At 43.2% G+C, this 25,308-nt stretch overlaps 1 protein-coding gene across 3 annotated transcripts in view; it reads right to left on the reverse strand.

Annotated features, from left to right (window-relative positions):
• Window positions 1-334: 334 nt before the first annotated feature.
• IL18RAP (interleukin 18 receptor accessory protein) overlaps window positions 335-25,308 on the reverse strand; it is a 29,548-nt gene continuing 4,574 nt past the window's right edge. The window contains exons 2-11 of one of the 3 annotated variants that reach the window (XM_029232860.1): window positions 24,236-24,405; window positions 23,448-23,769; window positions 23,168-23,351; window positions 15,847-15,997; window positions 11,393-11,458; window positions 9,667-9,790; window positions 6,815-6,963; window positions 5,561-5,698; window positions 2,332-2,505; window positions 335-1,119 (exon numbers count right to left, since the gene is read on the reverse strand). In XM_029232860.1, the coding sequence (XP_029088693.1) occupies window positions 746-1,119; window positions 2,332-2,505; window positions 5,561-5,698; window positions 6,815-6,963; window positions 9,667-9,790; window positions 11,393-11,458; window positions 15,847-15,997; window positions 23,168-23,351; window positions 23,448-23,769; window positions 24,236-24,305 (1,752 nt within the window). In that variant the 5' untranslated portion in view covers window positions 24,306-24,405 and the 3' untranslated portion in view covers window positions 335-745. The remainder of the gene's footprint in view (window positions 1,120-2,331; window positions 2,506-5,560; window positions 5,699-6,814; window positions 6,964-9,666; window positions 9,791-11,392; window positions 11,459-15,846; window positions 15,998-23,167; window positions 23,352-23,447; window positions 23,770-24,235; window positions 24,406-25,308) is intronic. The other 2 variants (XM_029232858.1, XM_029232859.1) reach the window with 2 other exon arrangements.

Genomic DNA, 25,308 nt, shown 5'->3' on the forward strand with positions numbered 1-25,308 from the left:
TGGCCTAATTGGTTCCTACTTCCTATGGCCCAGAGTAAGGTTGTGTACTTCATGCCCTGCGCAAAGGCCAAGGCAACAAGGATGAGCTGAACTTAGCCCCACTCTTCTCCCCAAGCCCTGTGTCCTGGCTCAGGGCTACACGGGTCCCGAGGAAGGGGCTCTTCCTTCTAGCTCTCACAAGGACACGGTAGAGAGGAACCATGGCCCTGTCTGCTCCTTGGTCCCTGGTCTCTGCCTCTCCGACTTGCTTTCTGTGCTCCAGTGAATGGGTGAACACGGAATAAGAATTGTCTTCTTCACAGAGACGGTTTAGGCAAAGTTTAAATCACTTGTTTCTAATAAAATAATATTTATTTGACTGCAAAGATCGATAAAGTGATGTGAACAATACACAGAAGACATGACAAGTCCATAGCCACAAAGCCAAGTGGCTGTATCTGCTGATTCCGCTGAGGCCACTAGGAAAATCTTAGGGGCCGTGTGGGCTGAATTCGCTCTCCCTCTGTCTAGCCCAGGAAATCTGAGGCTCCCACAATAGTTTTCGTGTCATTCCAGTGCCTGCCACACTCGCTCAGGGCTGGCAGAACGCTTCCCATTCTATATCAGCCTGATCCACGCCGTGTGCTCTGTCCATCAGGGTCTCGCTCTACTCACCAGGGACAGGACGGGAGGGGTGTAGGAGGAGGCAGCTCAGGGCCCATTTCACCGTCCTTTAGGCTGGGAGCGCCTCCCAGCGGTTTCTGTTTTACTGAGTCTTTTCTAGAGAAAAAATCCTTGGGATAACTCTGAGATGATTCCACGTGAATCCTTTAGAGCTTTTCACAGGCATGTGGTAGCGTATTTGGGTCCAGAATCTGGAATTGGGAGGAACTGATTTGAAGCCCCTCCAAGTGACGGTGGGCAAAACCCTGAGAGCTTTTTTCACTAGAGGAGGTAGAGACTCCGGCTCTTGGAAGGAAGAGAACTTAATTAAAATCAGTTTCAGTGTTTGATCCTCCAAGGCAATGTTCACTGCTGCTTGTAGTTCAAAGACACTGGGTCCGCTGACATAGCTGGGGCTCAAGATAAATATCCCTCTTCTACTTTTCTTAATAATGCTCACAATGTCTTCTGCATACACTGGAAATAAAAGCTTTAATTATTCGACACTGTTATTGTTTTTTTTTTTTAATGACCACGGTTAAAGATTTGATAAAAGTTCATAATAATGCAATTGACAAATTTAGTTATTTCTGAGTTATACATTTTAAAGTAATAACTAGAATTATGACCTATTACATTATACCAGAACATATAAGATTTTTAGAAATTTCATGTAATGTCTGAAACATTTATATTAGCATATTTCCATACAAATAACCCAAAGAAAGTTTAGTATTAGTTGTTTTTTGGTTGTTTTTTTATACAGCACGTTCTTATTAGTCATCAATTTTATACACATCAGTGTATACATGACATTGTTATTGTTAAACCCTGAGTCACAATAACCCTGAATCTCCCAGATCCACCCAGCGGGTTCCTCGCAATGGGCACTCTGAGGCAAAGAGGAAAGGAAGCCTGGTTTTCTTTATCACTTCTCCTAAATCAACTCTGTGGACAGTTGAAGATATGTTCCAGTGTCTAGTGACTGTCAGTTTCACATTCCTCCCTGTGTTCTGTCTCCTCAAATTGCCAATTCCTTTAGGAGCAAAGCTCGTTGGAACAAGGCTGGCTGGGATAAGAGAGGGGCATGGAATGTCCCAGGCTCCTGGGTGGCGCATCTCAGGCAGAGGAGATCAGCGGGACAGGATGAGGTCTGCACATCTGATCGTGCCCAGGACTGGGCCCGGGCCTGGGGAGTCTGCTGGACCCAGTCCTGAGTTTGTGTCAGGCACAGTCCCAGAAAGCAGGGGGGCCACCCGTTTGGGAGGACAAGAGATAACTTTCTGTTGAGGAGCCAGAAAAGAGATCTTCATTCTGGAAGGCTCCCTGCGCTCCAATAATGTTTTTTCCTGAAGATGGATTATTTTCCTCCTGTGGCAATATTTTTGATTTTTAAATTTTAATTTTATATTGGGGTATAGTTGATTTACAGTGTTGTGTTAGTTTCAGGTGTATAGCAAAGTGGTTCAGTTAGACATATATGTATATCCATTGAAGATGGATTTTTTTGATGATGGAGCATGTCTCTGCAACACACATTTTTCTGTGTTGTTGCCCCAGAAGTTCTAAGCTCATGAAACCTTCCAGAAGATAAATAGCCCAGCAGAAAGAATGACAAGACAACGTAGAGAGTGCTTGCGCGTAACTCTCCTTCTTGTGCTATGTTTTCTGTTGGCGTGCAGGACTTACCTCCTCCTGGGGCCACGTCTCTTTCAAGCAAACACAAGGTGTATCCATATTTGTTTTCCAAAACTTCAGGGAACAGACTCAGAGCCAAGTTTTCCTCACTCAGAGATGAAGTGGCCCCACTCTCAAGAGAGCTCCATTTCCCACAGGATATGAAAGCATCGAACTCCTTTTTATCTGAGGAAGAAGCACAATAAAGAATGCAAGCCACACGAGGCTTCCCTGGTGGCGCAGTGGTTGAGAGCCCGCCTGCCGATGCAGGGGACGCGGGTTCGTGCCCCGGTCCGGGAGGATCCCACGTGCCGCGGAGCGGCTGGGCCCGTGAGCCATGGCCGCTGAGCCTGCGCGTCCGGAGCCTGTGCTCCACAACGGGAGAGGCCACAACAGTGAGAGGCCCGCGTACCGCAAAAAAAAAAAAAAGAATGCAAGCCATTGACATATTTTTTACTCTCGTGGCATACCTACATACACTCGAACCATATGGTAAATGGATAAGAATTAAGATTTGGGATCCTTACTGCACTGATTTATTAAATAAAAAGCAGCATCTGTGTTCATTTCAGAATCACACTGCTGAGGGGTATTGATTATCCACCCAGAATCAGATTCTAATCGATGAGGCACTCCTGCACCTTCACTGACGTCAGATCAAACAGCTGGGGCCTTCTCCGATTAAATCACATGTTCTCAGGAGTTCCTCTGAGCTTTTTTTGCATCTGCAGCGTTGCTGTCTCATTAGTCACACATCAAAGTGGAGTCTGCTCCATCAAAGCGTGATAATACCCAGTGAGCAAAGCACTGCAGAGACCCAGTGCATGAGCGAGCTGACAGCACATGTATCTGTGTTTGAATCCCCATATGTAAAATGAGATAATGATAACTCCCCGTCTTGCTTCTGTCAGGGTTGCCTGGGATAATGTATATGAAGGATTTGGTGACTGACTTATGGCAGGCACAAGATAATATGCATTCCTTTCCCTTTTAGATGGAAAACTATATTTTGGAACTTGTTTTAGGGTATTTTTAAGGTCTCATGTGCCTCTGTTGACTCAACTATTATAAATGCACATAGACTCTGGGATGTGCTAAAGAACCAACTGGAAGCCAAAGAAAATCTCAAAAGTTAACCCACGAGCTCTGGAGTGGCACACAGCTGGCTCATCTTCCAGCACTTTGCACAATGCCAGACAAATAGTATTATTAGAAAGTAGCAAAGAGCAGTGATGCAGCTTGGCAGTTTGCTCGACATGGACCTAAGAGGCTTTAGCCAACAGAAGTGTCAGAAACAGAAAAGCAAGAGGGAAACAGAGGTGGTCTGGCGTCAAGAGAGGAGGATGCCAAAGAGCGAGGTCCTGGAGGTGCATCTAAGATACTTCTCATTGCCCAGGTGGGGAGGCGGTGGCTCAGGGGGCGTGGCCAGCAGGTACATGCTGTGCAGTTCCTGTGTGACACACCGTAGTCGCCCTGATTTCTTCCACATCCCTGTGACACTCCAGCAAACTGGGATTTTTCTATAACCGGAAAACGTTAAATTTCTTTTGTAATAATATTGGAGAGTGGGAGAATTAGACGATCCCCACAATTCTGACATCCTAGGTCTCTCTAAATTTTGGGAGAGTCACAGGAAACAGTCTTTTTGCTGAAAAACATTAGACTGGCCACAGAGTGTAATGAATCTCTGTGCTTGAAAACTGGGTTCTGCCTCCCTGTCAGATTACTAAAACGTTGTCTGTGCAATCAAGAGAGGACACATTTAAAGTACTTCACAGTTTGGGATTAACATATACACACTGCTATATATAAAACAGACAACCAACAAGGGCCTACTGTATAGCACAGGGACCTCTACTTAGTATTCTGTAATAACTTATAACGGAAAAGAATCCAGTTATATATATAAAACTGAATCACTTTGCTGTACACCTGAAACTAACACAACATTGTAAATCAACTATACTTCAATTAAAAAATAAATTAGGGTAAAAAACATGCCTCCAAAAAATAAGATGTTTCACAGTAGATTGAGTCTTCTGTACAAGCTCTAGAATCTTAAGAAAAATAGCATTTGAGTAAAAGAAGTATGAAGTTGTCTAGGAGAACAATTAAGACAGTGATTAGATAATTTGTTCAATTCTTAAAAGCTATTTAAAATATAACCTCAAAATACTCTTGGCTGAAGGACTTCTAGTGTGTATTCTCAATCATTGTTCTAAAGACAAGCGTGATTGATGCATTTCTGTGCTGCCCCTTTTCCCAGTGATCTGACAGCTCTTCACTGAGTTCCTAGTGTGGAGAAACCACTGGTGTGTGTGTAAAGGGGCATCCCAATTAGGTAAGTATTTAATTGTCCCTGGAATCCAGCAGAAGGGATTCTGCTCTTTCCAAGCAATAGAATCATTCACTAAAACTGCCAACGTTCTAACCTTTGAGCCTTCTGGGACTAGAAAAACACACCAGCAGCTCTTCCAGTCTAAAGAAGCAAATGTTAATAAACACTATTAACCTGTCTCATGGGAAAACTGACAGATACTTCATGGAGAGTGCCACTGCTAGTACTTTCCAGAACCTCACTCTTTTAGGGATGTTTCCACATCCCCAAGCCCCTTACTTTACAGAAGACGTTAACTGAGGCAATAGCTAATGGGGGCTCTAAACCTAACTGCCTGGGTTCCATCCCAACCTCTAACATCCCCTAGCAGTTCCACTGGGGGCACAGACTTCACGCCTCTGCCTGGCGTGTAGGATTTCAGTGACGATTCCAGTAGCTGATACATAAGCCTGGCGTGCACTCAGTCCTCAAGAGGTAATGAGAGCTGGAGCCGGTATCACTGAGTGCTTACCATGTGCTACATGCTGTTCTAAATGCTCAATATGTCTTAACTCAAAGAGCCCACATTGCATTCATTGTGATTGTGATTACAACCCTACTTTACAGAAGAGAAAAGTAAGGCATGGAGATGGTAAGTCATCCGCCATCTTGCTTCAGGTTGGTGAGTGGAGAGTTATTTTCAAGTCCAATGTGCCCTACAATAACATCGTTGGCAAGATTCCTAGTAACTGGGATGAAGAGAATTTGTTTCTCCCCTGGGCTCCCAGCCCTTCCCAGGTGTGAAGCCGCCAGACCTGCAGGAGGGTCTTAGAGCCTGAGGGTCATGACTTTCTCCATCGTGGAACATCCATTTCTCAAGCCCCTCCCTCTAAGTCAGTTCCGAGGCGAGTTGGGTCATCTTACCCCCGAGGGTCTCATCCTTGTTTTGGTAGGTTCGGTACAGCAGCACTATTTCAATCCAGTACATGTAGAAGAGCGCACCTGCAGTCAGCACACCTGCCAGGGCCATGACGGTGCCAAGGAGGATGTAGAGGAACACCACTGCGGAGACGCGGCGGCCGTGAGCAGGTACAGGGGCCGCGTCCCCTCCAACACCCGCCTCCCCTATAAGGCCACATTCAGGCCAGCCCAGCACCTTTTCCAGCCCTATTATTTTTTATAAAAATCTACTGGAAACATTTCTCTTGAATCTGGACACATCTTAAATCACATCTTGAGGGAATTACCATAAAATGAACTCAAGAAAACCCAGGGTAATGGGTCGTTTCTGATTGGGGTGGCTGGGAAACTGACAAAAACTCGTTTTTTAAATTGTTTTCTCCTATAAACTTCCACACAACCCATTTCTGTCTCTCTTATTGCATACTGTAAACTATTGTCACGTGTTATCGACCCTACTAAAGTCTAAACTCCCTGAAGCCCAGAGCCACATCTGACTGGCTTTCTCACCTCCACCGTACCTAACACGTGGCACCTTTGACCCACCTCTATGGAGCACCCACCAAATGTGTCTTATTTAAGCCTCACAAGCATTCAGAACCTGCTTGTTCTCTCATCTCTACTAACTGAGTGAATGAATGATATCACCTTCATCTCTGAGCATCTTCTTAAAGAAATTTAAGAGCTATTCCTTACCAGGAATTTCCTCTCTAGCTTTAAGAGGCTATGATCTGTGATGTACACATATCACTCCTAAACTGAACAAGAATACTCTTTCTCCCCTCTTTTTCTCCTTTACTCTCCGACACCAGACCATCACATTCTCTGGATTTGGAAGCCAGGGGAGGAAAATAGGAAAGGGAGCTAGGTCCTAGTACGATACCTGCCACATAGGGCATGCTCTGTAGGTCTTTGTAGGATGAATGAATGAGTCAGTGAATGAACTAAGGAGTGAATGAATGAATGAACGAACACAGCTCCCGTATGCAGAACATTCGTAAGAGGACCAGCTCTGGATCACCAATGTGAAACTTACTAGTTGTGTGGCCTCGGTCAAGGTACTGAATGAATCAGCACAAGCACACTGCTGACTTAGAATGTTGTCTGGCACCTAGAGCATGTTAGTGGCTACCATCACTGTGGCTACTTCCTTGGGCAGGTTCCTCTCCTCCCAGGTGAAAGCAGGTGCATGCATTCTGCAGCCACCTTCAGGCTCACCTTTCTTTTCTTTCAGTTGGATGGACTGGGTAGTGTTCCCAATGGAGTTCTGGGCAAAGCAAATGAACTTCCTGCGAAGATCGCTCTGAGTAACTTCTTTCAGGAAGACAACACGCTCGATGACTTCATTCTTTAAGGTGGATTTAACACTAGGAAAGGAGGGAAAATACCACACCCCTTTAGTAACACAGATTGACACCCATTTGCAGTTTTTGGAACACGTGTAAGTAGATAACCGTTTGGCTTTCAGAAGAGCTGTGGGATCAGATAGTACAAGGAGATGCCAGAAAGACAGAGGATGCTCAGAGGTGGCTCGTTTTTTATTAAATGATTGAATCAGCTAAAGCACCATTCTAAGCATTTACGCTAGACTATAATTACTTGCGAGGCTCATCTGATCTTCCTTACTCTAAGAATTCCCCTTGAGAATAGATACAACAATTTAAGAAGAATGTTAGAAATAACTAGCTTCTACTGAGGGCTGTGTGTATCAGACGGTCCTCTGGTCCCCCGAGCGCTGAATGTGGAGGAGAGGATCAAATCTCCTCCATCCTCACAGGAGCCGCACCGGGTAATGGTGTGATCATCCTGACTTGAGCAGCTCAGAACAGGCAAGAAGGTGGGTGACAATCCAAGGTCACACGGCTGGGAAGTGGCAGCGTGATTCCTGGGCCTGTGTCATTCCGCCCTGTCCAGGAAGTGTGAATCTCGGCACTGATTCGCAGTTTGGATTCTCTAAAGTTGCCCGTCTGCAGTCTGTCTTCACATTAAAGAATATAGTCTCTGTGGATGATGTTTTAGGCTGTCTTGTGTGGAGCCTACAATACCCACTCTTATTCACTGGACGCTTCCTGCCTGCCAGAGGCTGTGATAAGCATATCACCTCTACCATAGCTGCTCCTTACAGGGGTGAAGTTTGGTATCCATAGATGATAGATGGCATGGTGGAGGCTCGCAGAGGTTAAGGTTCACATTGCTAAATAGGTGGAAAACAGAGATTCAAACCCGAGAGCATATAAAGTCAGTGCATTCTCCCTTTACCATGCTTGACTACCTTCAAGTTTGATGCAGTATCATCTTAATATGGGACCCAATGAGTTCCCTTGTCTTAGAAGTTCTTTCTAAATTTGATTACTGTTACCAAAACCCATCCTTTATTTTTTAAATGATGTATACTCTTCAAAGTGATATTACATTAGTCTGTTGAAATGTTTTGAAAACCAGGAGGAAGTGCTTAATAAAGAGGCGATTACTTTGGAACAGATGTTGGGAAAATGAGGGACTCTAGCTCCAAATGTCTAGAGTTTTACTTTCCATTGAGCCAAACTGTCTTCCCAGTAAATTCTTCCCACTAATCTGGGTTGCAAACTAAGTCTAGTTTCTCATAAAACTTAATAGCTTCCAAGTACTTCAAGACAGAGATCCCACATTACAACAGTAATCAGATCTACGGGAAAGAACGAGGGTGGCTGTAATTGGCAAATGTCTGGGTAAATATAAGACTATCTCTTCTTTCTTTAATTTCTTTAAAAGTTATAGTTTAACATATGCAGACAACAATAAAATGATACCTCAGTTATCAATATCCTGCCATTTTTGTATCATTTAAGCCTTCACTAATTCCCTACACCTACTCCATTGTCATTATATGGTTCTTTTTGGTAATATTTACCTACCTTGAAGTGCACAATGTCTAGGTGTATACTTTTTTTTTCCCCTCATGCATGGCATGAGGGATCTTAGTTCCCCGACCAGGGATAGAACATGTGCCCCTGCAGCGGAAGGTGGAGTCTTAACCACTGGGCCACCAGGGAAGTCCCTAGCTGTATACTTTTGACAAATGGTTATTAGGGTATAGAACATTTCCAACTTCCCAGAAAGTTCTCTTGTATCCCTTTCCAGCCAATGCCTAGCCTACCAGAATGAATAACAGTTCTGATTTTTTTCACCTTAGATTAGTTTTTCCTTCTCTAGTTAATTTGTTCTTTTTATTGCTGAATAATAATCCATTGTATGAATGAATGTAACTGTGTTCTAATTTTTGACTATTGTAAATAAAGCTGCTGTAAATATACCTAAAAAAAAAAGACAGCTATCTCACCTCTGGGTCTCCTTTTCCAGGTTGGATTGCATCAACTATTCCTCATTTCTCATATTTTCGGTCAGATCGCTTATTATTGTGCCACTTTCTCTGCATACGCTCCGGACTGTTAAGGACCCCAACACTGGGGCCCTGACTCGGCCCACTCTGGATGGACGGCACAGGGGGGAATGGAGAATGGCTGGCTAGGGTGCAGAATCCTTTCCCGTTTGTTCCATGTGCCAAGTCTATTCAAGCAGCATGGGTTGTTATGTCTGCTTGTTACTTTGGTGGGCAAAGCAGCCACATCAAATTGTTACTACAAATTGAACTTTAAAACAACTGATAAAAAATGTAAAAAATAAAATAAAAAGATTATTTCAGAAAAAGGTGGGGGGAATTTCCCAGTGGTCCAGTGGTTAAGACTCGGTACTTTCACTACCTAGGACCTGGGTTCAATCCCTGTTCGGGGAAGTAAGATCCCACAAGCTGTGTGGCCAAAAATAAAAAATGAAATAAAAAATAGCAATAAAAAAAAACCACAACAGAAATATTTCATTCTATGGCCCTCTGTGAAACTGCATTTGGCCCCCAAGTTTAAAATTAACTCACGCTTTGCATTTCTATACTTTTATTTGCACGACTAGTTGGCGCTAGTGGCCACACCAACTCCATCTGTTTGTTCAGCTCTGTGTGTACATTTCAGGGTGTTCTAAAGGTGAAAGCTTTTAGTGTGAGTTGCAAAGAATAAGTTCGCTAATTTCCTTCTTACCTTCTCCCCTCGGGTGTTGGGACTTCCCACTCCTGGTCAGAATCTTTGACGTACCATCTTATCACAGGCTTAAAGTTTATTTCGAAGCCAAATCGGGCCGTGCAGTTAAGAGTTAAAGGCTTTCCTGAAAAAAGGGGCCACAGAACACAGGAAGGAAGCCCGTGAGAACACTTTGTCCTGTGCAGGAGGAAGACACCATCTGGAAACTGTTCCCTGAGGCAGTCAGGTTCGCAGGTAAAACAGGTGTACCAGACAAAGCCAAACGTCCACCTGTCTCTCGTTCGGAAACAGGTAAAACCAGGGATGTTTGTCTGTACTGGGCAGCTCTTAGACCTCAAACCTGTTAACTACATTTCTGCAAATGAAGATAGGCATGGTCACAGCACTACGGGTTCTGATGTGGTTTAAGGATAAACACCAGGAAAATGAGCAGCTTCAGGGACCAGCTCTGTCTTCTGACGCTGCTGTTGAAGTAGTACAAGGGTGCCAGTAAAGAAATACTAACTAGTATTTGCATATTAAATGAAAATCCTGAGGTTTGGGCGGCATGTAGTTTAAAGAAGAAAGTACTTAGATATTCAGCTGAGTATTTTGAACATTACACTGTGGACAGACATGCATGTACCTACGCTACCCTCTTTCTGCCCATTTTCTCTGTAAGGGGTATCCAGATATGCTCTGCCTCAAACTCAATATTTTAAACGTGAAATGTTTAGGAACTCCATTTGAAAACTCACCTTTGCACCTTAATAATGCTTTCCCCACAGTAATACTTTAAAATTCATTGGTACCTTGTGTAACTTGGCTATTTTTGAATTAATTAATGTTTTCCCTGCTTCTTTCCTCCTTCCTTTCATTCTTGTGATTTTGCCCGTACTGTTATTTCTATTTCATAATCAGGATACACCGCTACCGCCACCTAGTGGTGATTTAATAATATCTCTTTTTACATTTCTTTCTATAATGATAAACATCTTATTAGCATTTAAAGGAAACCGCCACCCAGTGGTCTTTTACCATAATATCTACTTCTACCTTTCTTTCTACAACGATAAATATCTTATTAGCACTTAAAAGAACACGTATTTTATTGAAACAACCAGCACTTGGTTTTGAAGAGAACAGTTCTTATTTGGCTATGTGGGAAGATGTAGATGTTATTGAAGCTGACAAAATCAAAGGGGACCACAGGAAGTCACTTTCCCCCTCTACCCCAAAGAAGACACTAATTTGGAATACAACTTATTTGAGCAAGGGTTGTAGTATTCTCCTACAATTTATCTTAAAGGCTAGACCAAACGCTGTATTCGTAAAGGTTAATGCTACCTAAGTTGGTTAACTGATTAAATTTATAGATTTAATCAATGAACCTAACCAATCTGTGTAACCCACTGTTCCTGGGTGGAGTAGGGAAGAATCTTAAAAAAAAAAAAAAATCTATTGATCATGCCTAACATACAAGTCACCTAATATTATCAATACATCATCCCATATTTCTCAAGGCAACCTTGTGAGGTCAGTTTTATTTTGTCTAGTTACAGATTTATAACCTGAGACTTCAAAAGATTAAATAGCTGTATAAGATCACAAACCTAGTCAGTGGCCGAGTCTAGATTCACCCCCAATTCTGTTTAATTTGAAATCCCGAGGCTCTTCATTGTAACACACTTAGACCTGCTCCCAGAAGCAAAGTATCATTCAAGGGTGATGACACCACCCACCTTACCAAGTTCTACTTCCAGGGTGTCCTTGATGGGATCCAGAATATCTGGTTTGAGATTAGTGTTTTTCACTAAAAGATGAAAATAAAAATTATTATTTGCACTGGGAAATCTGAAGGCCTGCTTCCTGAGGATTTGAACGCACAGTCACACTTTGATCTAAATGTTTTGGAACTTCCTTTACAAATTTCATCCATAATGTACAAGGCTAGAGACTCATGTCTCCATGTGAAAATCACACCTCCAGAAATGACTGTGACATCAGGTTGCAGGTGCTAGCGAAACGTGAGTCCTTGATAAATCCGTACCCGCCCCGGGGGAACCTCCTTCCAGGCCAGCCCCGCGGGCCCATTGCAGACGTGAAACCCCACCCCATCTTCTCCTCCAAGATTGTTTTCTGGTGCATCCGGCTGAGTAATCCCACAGGAAAGAGGACGCACCTGAGAGAATGCACAGGTTAGCCAGATTGGAGCCCACCCCTCCCTCCATCCTCAAGTTCATGGTTTGTTTGAAAATAAAGGTGAGCTCAGCCCTTCATGAATCATTTTATCCCTCAACTTCCTGCCACAAACTTTCACCTATGCCTCCACTGTCAAACTCCTTCCTGAAGATGTCCCATCTCCTAAGAAAGGAAACTTCATCACCTCTCTTCTGGAATTGTCCTCTCTTAATTCTCAGGGACCTCCTTCCCTCAATTACATTATCTTCCTCCTGTATCTTTGACTCTCTCTCTCTCCTTCCCATCAGCATTTATCCACCCTCAGTCTCTCCATCTTAAAAAAAAGAGGAAAAAACCCTTCACCTTATACCCCTGCCCCACTCATTCTCCTCCCTTCCCAGCCAAGTTGTTGAAAGAGCGCTGTGTGCTCGTTTCCTCCCTCCCTTCCCCTCCCGTGAAGTCTGATTTCTACCCCCATCACTCCACTGAAACCGCTTTGGCCAAAGTCACCAGTGACCCTCCTTGCACCTAAATCCACTGGGCACGGCTGAGTGTTTTTTTGTTTTTTGTTTTTTGTTTTTTTTTTTTGGTACGCGGGCCTCTCACCCCTCCCGTTGCAGAGCACAGGCTCCGGATGCGCAGGCTCAGCGGCCATGGCTCACGGGCCCAGCCGCTCCGCGGCATGTGGGATCTTACCGGACCGGGGCACGAACCCGAGTCCCCTGCATCGGCAGGCGGACTCCCAACCACTGCGCCACCAGGGAAGCCCACGGCTGAGTTTTTAATCTGCTTTCCCTCTCAGTAGCATTGGATGCTGCTGGGCATGCTTTTCTCTCCTCTTCGGGGTGCACGTTTCTGTGCTCTGAGGCTCGCCTCCCTCGTCTCTACTCACTCCCCTGAGCGTTATGGGCTTCTCCTCCTCTGCGCCTCTTGTGAGTATCACGTCTCCCCGGTCTCTCCTTGTGGTCTTCATTCCACCTACTCTCCTTGTGGGGCAGTCGCTCCAGGCCTCTCTTCCCTATGAAAGTTCTTGGCCCTCAAAATGCTCTCTCGCCTACGTCATCAATTTCACTTCCTTTACTGCTCCCTCCCCACCTTGCCACTGATACCCACTTGCTGATGCAAATAATGACCTCCCTCTTCCCAAATCCAAGGAGCAGTTTACAGGCTTCACCATATGAGGCCGTGCATCACTCCCTCTTTCTTGGGACACTTTATCACTGAGCCCTGGGATAGCTGCTACTCTCTGTTCTTACACCGCTTCTCCATCTCCTGTGGAGATGCTTCTCCGCCCCCGTGCCTCCCAGTGCTGGATGTTCTAGGCTCTCTCCTCCCTATACTCCATCCCCACATAACCCCCTTCTCCCTCGGCTTTAGATATCGTGTCGGCGGCCACCCTCACATTCACATCTCCCGATGTAGTAGCCTGTATCCCAGACTGGTTTATCCAAATACCCACTTGTCATGGTGACTTGATGACTCAAAGTCCTTTCAAGCTTAACACTGAATTTCTTCCTCAGACCTGCTTCTCTTTCAGTATTTTTTCTGTCTCATTACATGGTACCACTGTTTACCAACTCATCATGCCAGAAAAGTAATCCATCATTGATTCCCTTCTTTCCTCTTGCACATAAACTCCATCAACATGTTCTGTTGACACACACATAAAGCCATTTCTAATCACCTCTGCTAAGTCTACTCAAAGAGTGACCAGAGACATCTTTTTAGAACATGACTCAGATCTGCTGCTCCCCCCACCTGTGCCTTACACCAGCCCTTATGTATCCCATCCTACCCCTTCCACTTCCATCCCATCCCATCCTATTCCACCCCTTCCCATCCCATCCAACCCCATCCCATCCCATCCCATCCCATCCCATCTTCTCTCAATATGTTATAGAAAGTCCACCTCGTTGCCCAGCGTAAAACCTGGCTCTCATACTGTACCCCTCCTTTTCCCTCTTTTCCCTCCCAATTCCCAAAGCCTTTCACGTGTAACTTCCTAAGTATTTCTGGAGTTTGCTCTCTTCTCTCCATCCCTACTGCCCCTCCTAGTTCAGGCCACCATCAGCAGTTGACTGCTTGACCCACAGCAGCCCTAATTCTTCTCTCTGTCTCCCTTGTCGCCCCACCCCCAAACCCATGTTCTACATAATAAGAGTGATCTATCTCAAATCCAGATCTATTCATGACACTCTCCCACATAGAACCCTCAATGGCTCCCCATTTTTCCTTGGATAAAGTCCAAACTGACTTGAACAGTGTGATGTCTGTTCTGCTTCCAGATACCCTCAACTGACCTTCTCTTTCTCCCTGGAAAGCACCATGCTGTCTCTCATCTCCTGGATGTTAACTATGCTGCTCCCTCTGCCTGGAACGGCATCTTTTCCACCTTCACTGGGCTAGTTTGTCCTCACCCCTCAGTGCTCACCCAGCCTCGGGGTACCCAGGTCTGGGTTTGTGTGTCCCCCACATGCCCCGCTGCTTCCCTTTCTCTCCACTCATCACACCGAACTGTAGTAGCCTGTTTCCTCTCTGTCTGCCCCACGAGACGGTAAGTTCTGGGAGGCCAGAGAAAGTGTCCAGGCGCTCATTCTTACAACCTTAGCACCAAGCCCAGTGCCTGACACATATCACATGTTCCACAAATACTGGTGTAAGAATGAATAAATGAAAGAACGAATGAGTAAATGAGGAAGACAGGAATGATGACAGAGAAGACTTAAAAAGATGTGACAGAGGTTGCAAAGCATCCTCTGGGAGAGAGAAAAGCAGATTCCGCCACTGAAAGTTTGATGGGTGAGTTATCATGCCCGAGGGAAAGAGCAACCACGCCTGGAGGGGCAAGTGGTCCAAGTTGGGTATTTGCCTTCTAACCCCTCATCCAAGCAACAATCTCATATAAATTTAAATCGATGAGGTCTAAAGTATTGCAGAGTGCAAGGGCCCGGAAGTAAGCAGGGGAGTTTGACTTGGTCTCAGCATGCTCCATGTGGTTTGTATCTTGCAATGAAAGAAGAGGAAGTAAAACTGATTACTATATTTACTAAGAGCGAAGTCAACCATTCTGTACGGTTATGTTTTGATACAGGCCATGCTTAAATTGATTACATCATACAGTTTATCCATGCTTTACACTTGTAAATCTAATAAGAATGACCCAAGGGAAAGCCTGGGCCAAAAACAGACAAGTCACAGAAGAATAAGCTCGATGGGCCAGTAAACAAATGGCAAGATATTCAACTTCATTCGTAGTCAGGGAAACGTAAATTGGTATGAAAATAAGAGAGTCCACTTGACACCAAAGTCTGAAACCACCAAATATTACTTGGGAATAATGGGAATCTGTTCATTGCTCATGCGGGTATAAATTAGCAAAACAATGTCTATGAACAATACCATGTGTTTATAACACAAAACACACTTTATAACATAAAACAATATTCTGTTTTATTAATGGATACATACATATGTAGAAAAAGCATAAAATATAAATGGAAAGGATTATAACCTAAGAGTGGGCTACATCTGCAAAGAGAGGAAGTGGGAAGGCCTCAAGTTGTATCTGTATTGTTTTGTTTCGACAAAGAAACCGTGAGATGGAAAAACCATTATTAAAGCTCGTGATAGGTACACGAGTGTTACTTATTTCTGGGTGTGAAATATTTAGCATTGTTTTTTAATTTATTATCTCTTATGTGTAAAATCTTTAATCTTGTTTATTTCTTTACATGAACCTTTGATATTGTTTTTTAATTTATCACAAAACAAACCAGAATCAATGTGTAGAAAACCCAACCTGTGACAACTTGAATATGACCCAGAACCTGGCCTTCCTTGGAGGATGGAATCTAGGTTAATGGAAAAGTGATGTTCACCAACGTTCCAAGCTTTACATGACTGTAGGCTATGAGTGTCTCCTTCCTCACCACAGAAAAATATCACTAAGCCAAAGAAGATAACTTTCACTGGGTAACTGGGGTTGACGTCTCAAATACTGAAACCAAAAGCCTCACTTACCAATGGTTTTTACTCGAACAACAGCTCTGACTGTCCATAAACTTGAATTATCTGACTGAATGTAATCACACACGTATGTGCCCTGGTGATAGTCATAAACGTCATCCACTTCAATTGGGTTGCTCCTTTTTTCAGAGAGTAGTTTTCCATTCTAATCCAAGAGACAAGAAAATTAAATAATTTAACCAGAGAATTACTATTAATATTAAGCTCACCTATAGCAAAACTTCACAAATTTGAACCAAGGAAGGGGGAAGGTCAGTCTGATATAAAGAATTGCAGAACATAATACCCCCAAGCTGTAAAAGATTCTGCTCAAAACTATATCTGTAAGATTCTTACTTGAAACGAGAAGCATTTGCAAAGACAATTACATGTGGAGATGAAGACAGCCCAGCAAGAGCTGTTTAACCTGGTAAAGCCCAAAGTGTGATTCAGGCCCCTAGATTCTAGAAAACTCATAGTGGTCTAAGTGGTCGATACCTAAATGAATTTTTTAAAAACACGTATATTTATATTTCTGGAAATCGATATAGATTTTCTGTGTATTGGGCTTACATAAAGTTTCTTCTTTAAATAATTTCACTCGAATAAAAGAAAAAATGTTAAATTGAAAACATTAAGTAAATAACTAAACAGATGTATCTAAATTTGACAAAGAAGGACTGGGATTCCGGAACAATTATTTAACTCCTAGTGGACTCAAAGTTGAGCGAGAACTAAAATTCAGTTATGAACATTTCTCTCTCCTACTTAGAGCCTCTCATTGACACTCCTTTGTCTTGAGGGTAAAGGCTAAAATTCTTCACAGCCTGATCTTGGCATTCCTTCCCCGACTCACTTCCTGCTTCTGCCCCTCTACCCACCTGTCATTCCCTACATAACCACGTTCTTTCTCAATCAACGTGTCTCCCACCACCTTTCCCCACTGGGAAGGCTGTTGCTCAGTTTTCAAATCCAACTCAAGGGGTGGCTCTCACGGAGAGAAGTTATTTTTTTTTTTTGCAGTACGCGAGCCTCTCACTGTTGTGGCCTCTCCCGTTGCGGAGCACAGGCTCCGGATGCGCAGGCTCAGCGGCCATGGCTCATGGACCCAGCCGCTCTACAGCACGTGGGATCCTCCCGGACCGGGGCACGAACCCGTGTCCCCTGCATCGGCAGGCGGACTCTCAACCACTGCGCCACCAGGGAAGCCCACGATAGCCCTTTTATAGTAATGATGCATTTGGATGTCTCCTCCTGTGAGTTGTCGAGGGCAGCCTTTGTGCCAAGACATTTAGCTGGTCCTGGACACACTGGAAGGAATAAACACAGATCCCCTCTCTGAGCGAGCTCTCAGCCTAAGGATGCATGTCTGAGCAGTAAGCCAGGGTATGGCACACTCAGGCGGCTCTGCCTCATAGGAAAAGTAGGGACTCTCCCCCCCCAGTCTAATCCGAGACTTGAAGGGTATATGCAGGAATCACTCAATGCCAACAAGGACCTACTGCATAGCACAGGGACCTCTGCTGAATATTATGTGGCAACCTAAATGGGAAAAGAATTTGAAAAAGAAAAAAGAAAGAAGGAAGTAATTGACATTTTAGGAACACCTGAAGCAAAGCCTGTATGTAGGAAACAAGGCCAAGGTGAAAGGGCTGATGCAAGTAGATGTGTTTGATCTTTGTATCTCCAGGATACAGCAAGCAGGCCAGCAAGAATAAGGTCTTTGTAAATAAGGGGTGAATAAATGCAAGTCAGTTGGAAGAAAGGTTTGGAAGCATAAGAGTCAGATGATCAGACATTTTTAGAAAAATGACTGGCAGCTCTTTTGTGACTGTGGAAACTCTTGTAAATTTAAGCAAAGACTATCATAGTCACCCTTGTATCTTTAGGGGCTAAGAAGTGGTAGGGACACAGTAGTATTTATTGAATGATGGGGTATCAGTGTATCATTAATCTTATAATCATTAATCCTCTAACCTCTGTATAGCACCTGGCTTTCCAATTTCCTACTAAGAGTACTAGCAATATATCCTTCACCACTGCAGTCAAAAGAAAAGAGATAAACAACAAAAATAACAAAATATCAATAGTAAGAACTCATTACCTATGTAGACTACAAAGTTTTTTCTCATGTGTATCTCATATGAACATTCAAAGGATTCTCTGGGGGGCTTCCCTGGTGGCACAGTGGTTGAGAATCTGCCTGCCAATGCAGGGGACGCGGGTTCGAGTCCTGGTCTGGGAGGATCCCACATGCCGCGGAGCAACTGGGTCCGTGAGCCACAACTACTGAGCCTGAGCGTCCGGAGCCTGTGCTCCACAACAGGAGAGGCCGCGATAGTGAGAGGCCCGCGCACCGCGATGAAGAGTGGCCCTGGCTCGCCGCAACGGGAGAAAGCCCTCACACAGAAACGAAGGCCCAACACAGCAAAAATAAAAATAAATAAATAAATAAATGAGGCAGAAGGAAATAACTGCCCTTTAAAACAGATTAAAAAAGAAAAAAAGGATTCTCTGGCTTGGTTTGCACAGATTCTATGTCTTCCATTTTATAGATGAGAAAACCGAGGTTCTGAAGTTTGTGTTTTGTTCTATACCATATAGCTCGTGAGAGGCCTGAGAATGTATCTACATTCTTCTGATTCTGAGTTTCATGTTCTGATTGAGGAATTTCCCTTCCCCTTTGCTTGATGACTCGTAGAAGCAGAAATTCCCCTCCCCCAAGTCTCTGGTGTGGTTCCTGTGGCCCAAGAAAGAATTTCCAGTAGGTTGTCAAGGAGCTGAGAAGAGGGTCAGAACTGGTCAGAGCTGGGCAGCTGCAGGTAGGAAGTAAAACAAGGCCAAGAGGTGGGACTGACAAGGTTAAACATCTATCAAGAACATTTTAAAAGGAAGCTTCAGGGCACGGGGTAAAATTCAGAGATGAAATTTCTAGAGAACATGGTAATAACATACAAAGAACAGAGATTGGAGTGGAGGTGTGTCGTAAATCACATGAGAAATTAATGCAGAGGAGGGGATGCAGAGTTGGAACCAGGCTGCAGCTGGGCCATAGGGAGGATGAGTGATTACAAAGTGGGCCTGACTTTTTTTAATAAAAAGATAAGTATGGCTTAGTGTGTATCATCAAGACTTTATGGGATGGAACTCAAACAAAACATCAAAGAGATAAGGGGCAAGAAATTTGTGTCAAGAATGATGGGAAGCTGATCTAATAACATAATCACAAATGATCCTAGTAGGAGAGAGAAGTGCCAATGAGGCCACACAGGAAATTCTTTGTTTTGCTCAGATGTGAAACAGTCAAGAGCAAAATACAGAAGCAGGAGCATCAATCAGTGTGATCCTGTATAAAGAGCATCAGTAAGTCCCAGAGAGGACTGACACATGTGACAACCTGTGGATTGTAGCATTGTACACACCGTAGGAAGTTGCCCAGGATTCTGCAATTTCACAGTGAGAACAATCGAATGGGCCAATGTGTGGACCTTGGAAACAGCTTCCAAAAATTGAATCTAAATGACTTTTACCTCTTCCCTACCAGGAACTGCATCAACCTTTGGCCTGGCAAGTCTCACCATACTTACCAGCTCTCCATGTCCCTGGGCTCGCAGGATGCCACCAGGTGCCAGGGACAAGGAGAACGAGGCCAAAGGAAGTGAGAAGAAGTGGCAGGTCTATGTGCGAAAATTCCATGGAACTCAGGGTTCAGAGATGACCCAGCAGCCATGTCAGCACTGTGGCATGTGAATGAGGGTGACTTAGACCACCAAAGGAAAAGTCACTCAGGTACAGTCTTACTGCCAGGACGTCACAGCCATGTCACAGGCACCCATGTCTCAATGCCCCAGACCCTCGCAGAAGAGCCTCTTCCACTGCCCTGTGTTATAATTCTGCCTGGTGTCAAAGATTCGTTTAGCTAAAGAACCAAAAACGCCCTCCCATTAATGTAATATCATCTAAGATGAAGTCTGCTTATGCCAAAGCTATTTTTCATTATATTTTTATTTTAATTAATTAATTTACTTATTTTTGGCTGCGCTGCGGGATCTTAGTTCCCCGACCAGGGATCGAACCCGTGCCCCCTGCAGTGGAAGCGCAGAGTCCTAACCACCGGACCGCCAGGGAATTCCCATTATATTTTTATGAATTAGGAAAATATTATTAGAATGAAAAACAGATAATTCCCTTTATTCTGACTTCTTCATCGTTCAATATTTCAGTTAAGAATCTCCAAGTCTAAATTTTTTGAGGTGTCTATTAAAAATATTTTGGAACCCCCCCCAGAGACTACAGCACATGGATTTATTTCGCTTGGTTGTTCTATACAACTGGCAGGTTCATCCCTGGTCAGCAGTTTCATGTGAATTCAGTACCACCGTGTTTTCATCCTCTCAGCCAGTGTTAGTGTTGTCGGTTTTGAGATAATCTTAAGCGTGAGCCACCCTTCACCTGAGTATCTGTGGTTTAGCATGAAGAAAAGGAACATTGGGTATTATTTCCTGCCTAATGTCATCACTTTTAGTGATACTTCCAAGAGGTCTGTGACTTTCCAGGATACTGTCTGTGTGTGTGTGCATGTGTGTGTGTAAGCACATGTACACACACGTGCAATTCATGAATTTCATGCAATCCATGAAACATAACCTAAATAATGACCTGTCCAAATCTCTGTCAGAAGATACAATTTTAACAACAGCTATTTGCCTACTTTTAAGACAGATGCCTAGTCACCATTAAACACATCCTGACATTTGCAGTCGAGGCCCCAGGGAAGAGAAATAAAGCTTCCTTTTGTGAATGTCATAGAACATTGGGGTTTAGTTCATAAGAGCAGTACATGCAGAAAGCTGGCAACTACCGTGTAGCTTGTGCTTTACCAGAAAGTGAAAATAGCTTTCATTTCAGGGATACAATCATTGAAAATTCAAATGCATTTTCATTTTAAATAACGGGGCAAGCCTGGTTTGGGAACAGCCTACCTTGACGTAGTAAGGCATCTGTCATCCCAGATTACAAATACTTTCGAACCATGGGAAGTTTTGGTCTTAAGAGTGAACTGAAAATAATGAACAGAACCATCGGCTATTCTTACCAACCTCATTTTAGAGGTTATGAAATTAACGTGTTTCTTTTTTTTTAATTGAAGTATGTTGACTTACTATGTTGTGTTAGTTTCTACTTTACGGCACAATGATTCACTTTACATATATATATGTCCTTTTTCATATTCTTTTCCGTCATAGTTTATTACAGGATATTGAATATAGTTCCCTATGCTATACAGTAGGATCTTGCCAGTTATCTATTTTATATATAGTAGTTTGTATCTACTAATCCCAAACTCCTAATTTATCCCTCCCCTCTTTTCCCCTTTGGTAGTCATAAGTTTGTTTTCTATGTCTGTGAGTCTGTTTCTGTTTTGTAAATAAGTTCATTTTTGTCATATTTTAGCTTCCACATGTAAGTGATATCATATTTGTCTCTGTCTGACTTACTTCACTTAGTATGATAATCTCTAGGTCCATCCATGTTGCTGCAAATGGCAATATTTCATTCTTTTTATGGCTCAGCAATATTCCATTGTGTATATATATACCACACCTTCTTTATCCACTCATCTGTTCATGGACACTTAGGTTGCTCCCATATCTTGGCTATTGTAAATAGTGCTGCAATGAACATTGGGGTGCATGTGTCTTTTCAAATTAGAGGTTTTTCCGACTTTCCCAAGAGTGGGATTGCTGGATCATATGGCAACTCTATTTTTAGTTTTTTAAGGAACCTCCATACTGTTCTCCATAGTGGCTGCACCAATTTACATTCCCATCCACAGGGTGGAGGGTTCCCTTTTCTCCACACTCTCTCCAGCATTTGTTATTTGTAGACGTTTTGATGATGGCCATTCTGACCAGTGTGAGGTGGTATCTCATTGTAGTTTTGATTGCACTTCTCTAATAATTAGTAAGGTGCTTTTAAATTAGGATTTTATTGAGGGAAGCACATTTTCTGTGTCATTTTAAAATATAAAATTGAGACCTTAAGCACACACTCACCCTCCCTGTACAGTTCTTTCTACGAGGGACATAACACCAGTTGTCACTGAATCTCAAGAGAATCAAGTGAGGAAATATTGTCTCACCCATTGGTAATTTTACCTCCAGGAGACTCTGATTGCTAAGTTTGGGGGTACAAAAAGCCGACAGATAAACATGGGCTACTTTCTGGACTTTGATCAGGGACAATTTAAAATGATATTTTTATATTAACAAACAGATATCTTTGGAAGTCAAATTTAAAGTTTTGCATGATTTCTTAAAGCAAAGTATTGAACTTCAAACAATTATCATAGGGACTTCCCTGGTGGCGCAGTGGTTAAGACTCCATGCTCCCAATACAGTGGGCCTGGGTTCGATCCCTGGTCCAGGAACTAGATCCCACATGCATGTCGCAACTAAGAGTTCACATGCCACAACTAAGGAGGGGGTGAGCCACAACTGAGGAGCCCGTGAGCCTGTCCAAGGAGCCCACCTGCCGCAACAAAGACCCAACACTACCAAATAAATAAATATTTAAAAAGCCAATTATTACAAATGTAGGAGGTGATTTAAATTCTATTCCCAGATTCCACCACCCTGGGTCAACTGACATTCCCAGACTTTGGAAAAGATGCTTACGCAGCATTTATATATCTGTTAGGACTTAGAAAAACTATAAAATACAATGGAAATGTTTTTGTTATGAAGTTTACTCACATGTGGTTCATAACTCAGAATCATTCTGAAACTTGTCTTTTCCTGATTCCTGTTCCCTTTTTCTCTTAGCACTGCCCTCCCTCCCCACTGACTCACCTGTGCAATACACGTGTCACCCAGGCCACCAGGTGCTTGCCTTAACTGTCTTCCCAGAGGTGTCCTCTTTGGAAAGTATTCCAGTCTCCTCCTTCTTTCAGAAACCCTTCAAGACATGCTTGTTGGGTGTTCCTTTCACCCTAGCAATGCCCTTTGCTTTCCAAAGGCAGTAAAATTGAACAAATCTGGTCTTCTGAATGAGTGGGTGTTCATAAGTTTATATCTTAACCTCACATGTAACGGACTTGAATTTTAGAAAATTTTCTGACACTGATCAAAAGGATGGTTCTAATAATTGGAACATTGGACTCTGTGGCTACCTAGGGTAAAACTGCTTTAGAAAGTCAGGTCTTCTCTGTAGGCGTGAGGCCAGTCTTTGGGAAGCTCTAGAGCTCAGATTCAGACTCACATTTCTATAAATTACATAAGGAGATGCTACCATAACAACTAAACTCTGGTATCAGTTTCAGTGAAGTCATTCTTACCTGGTACCAGGTCACCTCTGGACTTTGTGTATCATTTTGGTGGCTGAGACCGGGGCAATAAATGGAGCCCATGCTACCAAGAAGAAGGAGTTGTTCATGTGATATGGAGCTCCCACAGGACATATTTGTCTTGGGTTTAACTTCTAAGATCATCTTGACACAACAGGCCTCATCCTTGGGGCTCCTAGGAAAGTTAACAAGGTCCTGTGAACACAGATGTTATATCCAGATAGTAAAGGATTTGGTAATGTTTTCAGATAGAAGTGTACTTGGGACTTACCTAATCCTAGGTCTACAAATATATGACCCAGCATTATTCATCTCTGTGGTCAAGAAATGAAGGGTGCTCTTGTCCTGGATCACGTGAGGATAGTTTTGTGTAATTTCTACTAGTGGATCTCTGTTTGGAGGTTGTAGGTACCATTGGACATCAGATAGGTTCTTACTACCACTGCAGGGCAGGTGTTCAGAGCTTTGCGTTGGTGAGAGTTGACTTCTGTGGTAGAAATGGGATTTCTGTGGCTCTGGAAAATCACAAAATAAGACAAACTCCTCCCCACACCTTGCAGAGTATGTCCTAAGAAGCTTTCCAGTGGAGCAATCTGAAAACCACAATAAACAAAGGAGCACAGAAACACATTAGAGGAATTCTAACATATTTACAAAGAGTACTTGGTTTCACAAGGGATTAAGCTCCCTTGGGTGTCTTTCTCCTTCATGGTTCCCATTCTGTGGGGAAAAGAAGTTCATGTTCTAATTCCCTCCCACTGGTCTTCAGCGTCACCAGTAGCAACGGAGGTTTCCTGTTAAACATGCCAACCCACCTTTAATTCCTCTTCGGCTGCTTCCACTGAACACCCAGATATAGTAACTGGGTTCCACATGGATGCTTGATATCAACTGAAAGCTGTTCACCCCAGTAATTTCTCCTCCTACCCCCATCTTAAAAGTAGAAAGGAAATGTTCTATATTATTATGCCTTGCTGCCGATGTATCCCAGAATACCTGTCACTTTAAACTTGGACCATAAAACTCATAAGGTTAGCATGAAAAGTGAAAAACCCCTACCTGAAGTGTTAAATCCTTTAATTTTCCCTCCTGCGATAAGCCAAAGAAATACCCAGCTCAAGGAAAGCATTGTTCTCGCTGGGTCTTGTCATTGCTTCAGGACATTTGTTCTGTTGCCAGAGTGGAGGACATTGTAATTCAGGGCTCCACCCTGAGAATCATCTTCATTTCTGTAAATCAAGAAATGGGAAATGAAGAAATCGGAACCAGTGATCAAAACGCAAGTCACACAGGAAGCTTTGAAAGGGCAGGTCCTACCCAACAAGCCTTCACATGCCCACACTAGAGTGGTATTTTCAACAGCGTGTGGCAGGTCCTGCATATGTCACTTCTTACACAACTAAAGGAGGAAGGACATCTCAGACTCATGGTACTGCTTGTACCTACACTCTGTACGGTGTGGTCTTTTGATGCCATTTCTTTATGGAATCCTTTTTCTTTTCCTAAGTTTCTGACCTAGTATGTATATTTTCATGGGTAATTTGGAAAGAGTTAAGTGAAAGTTTTCCTGAAAAGATCATCCAAATTGAATGAAAATGTCAGGTTCTCCCCAATTAGGGAAACTAGTGCGGTAGCTGGTGTGTAAACTTGAGAATGTCTGCACATTGCTAATTTGTAGTAACTGTTAGAGAATAGAGGATGCTTTACTCTTTGTGCCCCAAATAAGACAGGAAAAGTTGTCACTGGGTGGCGTTTCTACCAATTCTCTGAAGTATAAAAGGGAGGGAAGGTCACCCTGGACTGTGTTCATGGTGGTTCAAGGAAAAAAGAGAAAGAGAGGGAGGGAGGGAGGGAGAAGGAAAGGAAGGGGAAGAAAGAGAAAGAAAGAAAAAAGAAAGAAAGAAAGAAAGAAAAAAGAAAGAAAGAAAGAAAAAGCGAAAGAAAGAAAGAAAGAAAGACAGAAAGAAAGAAAAAGAAATTTTACTATCATATGGTCCCTCTAAACGTTCTCCTTAAAAGTCTTCTTCCCAGAACATCTCTTGGGCAGCTGACAAAAATCAATCTCTTTCTCTCTATCTCTCCCTCTCTCTCTCTCAACCTCTGCTTCTGTCTCTGTCTGCCTGTCTCTCTCT

The sequence above is a fragment of the Monodon monoceros genome, unplaced genomic scaffold (genome assembly GCF_005190385.1).
Source record: "Monodon monoceros isolate NGI ecotype Baffin Bay Population unplaced genomic scaffold, NGI_Narwhal_1 Super_Scaffold_19, whole genome shotgun sequence".
NCBI lineage: Eukaryota > Metazoa > Chordata > Mammalia > Artiodactyla > Monodontidae > Monodon > Monodon monoceros.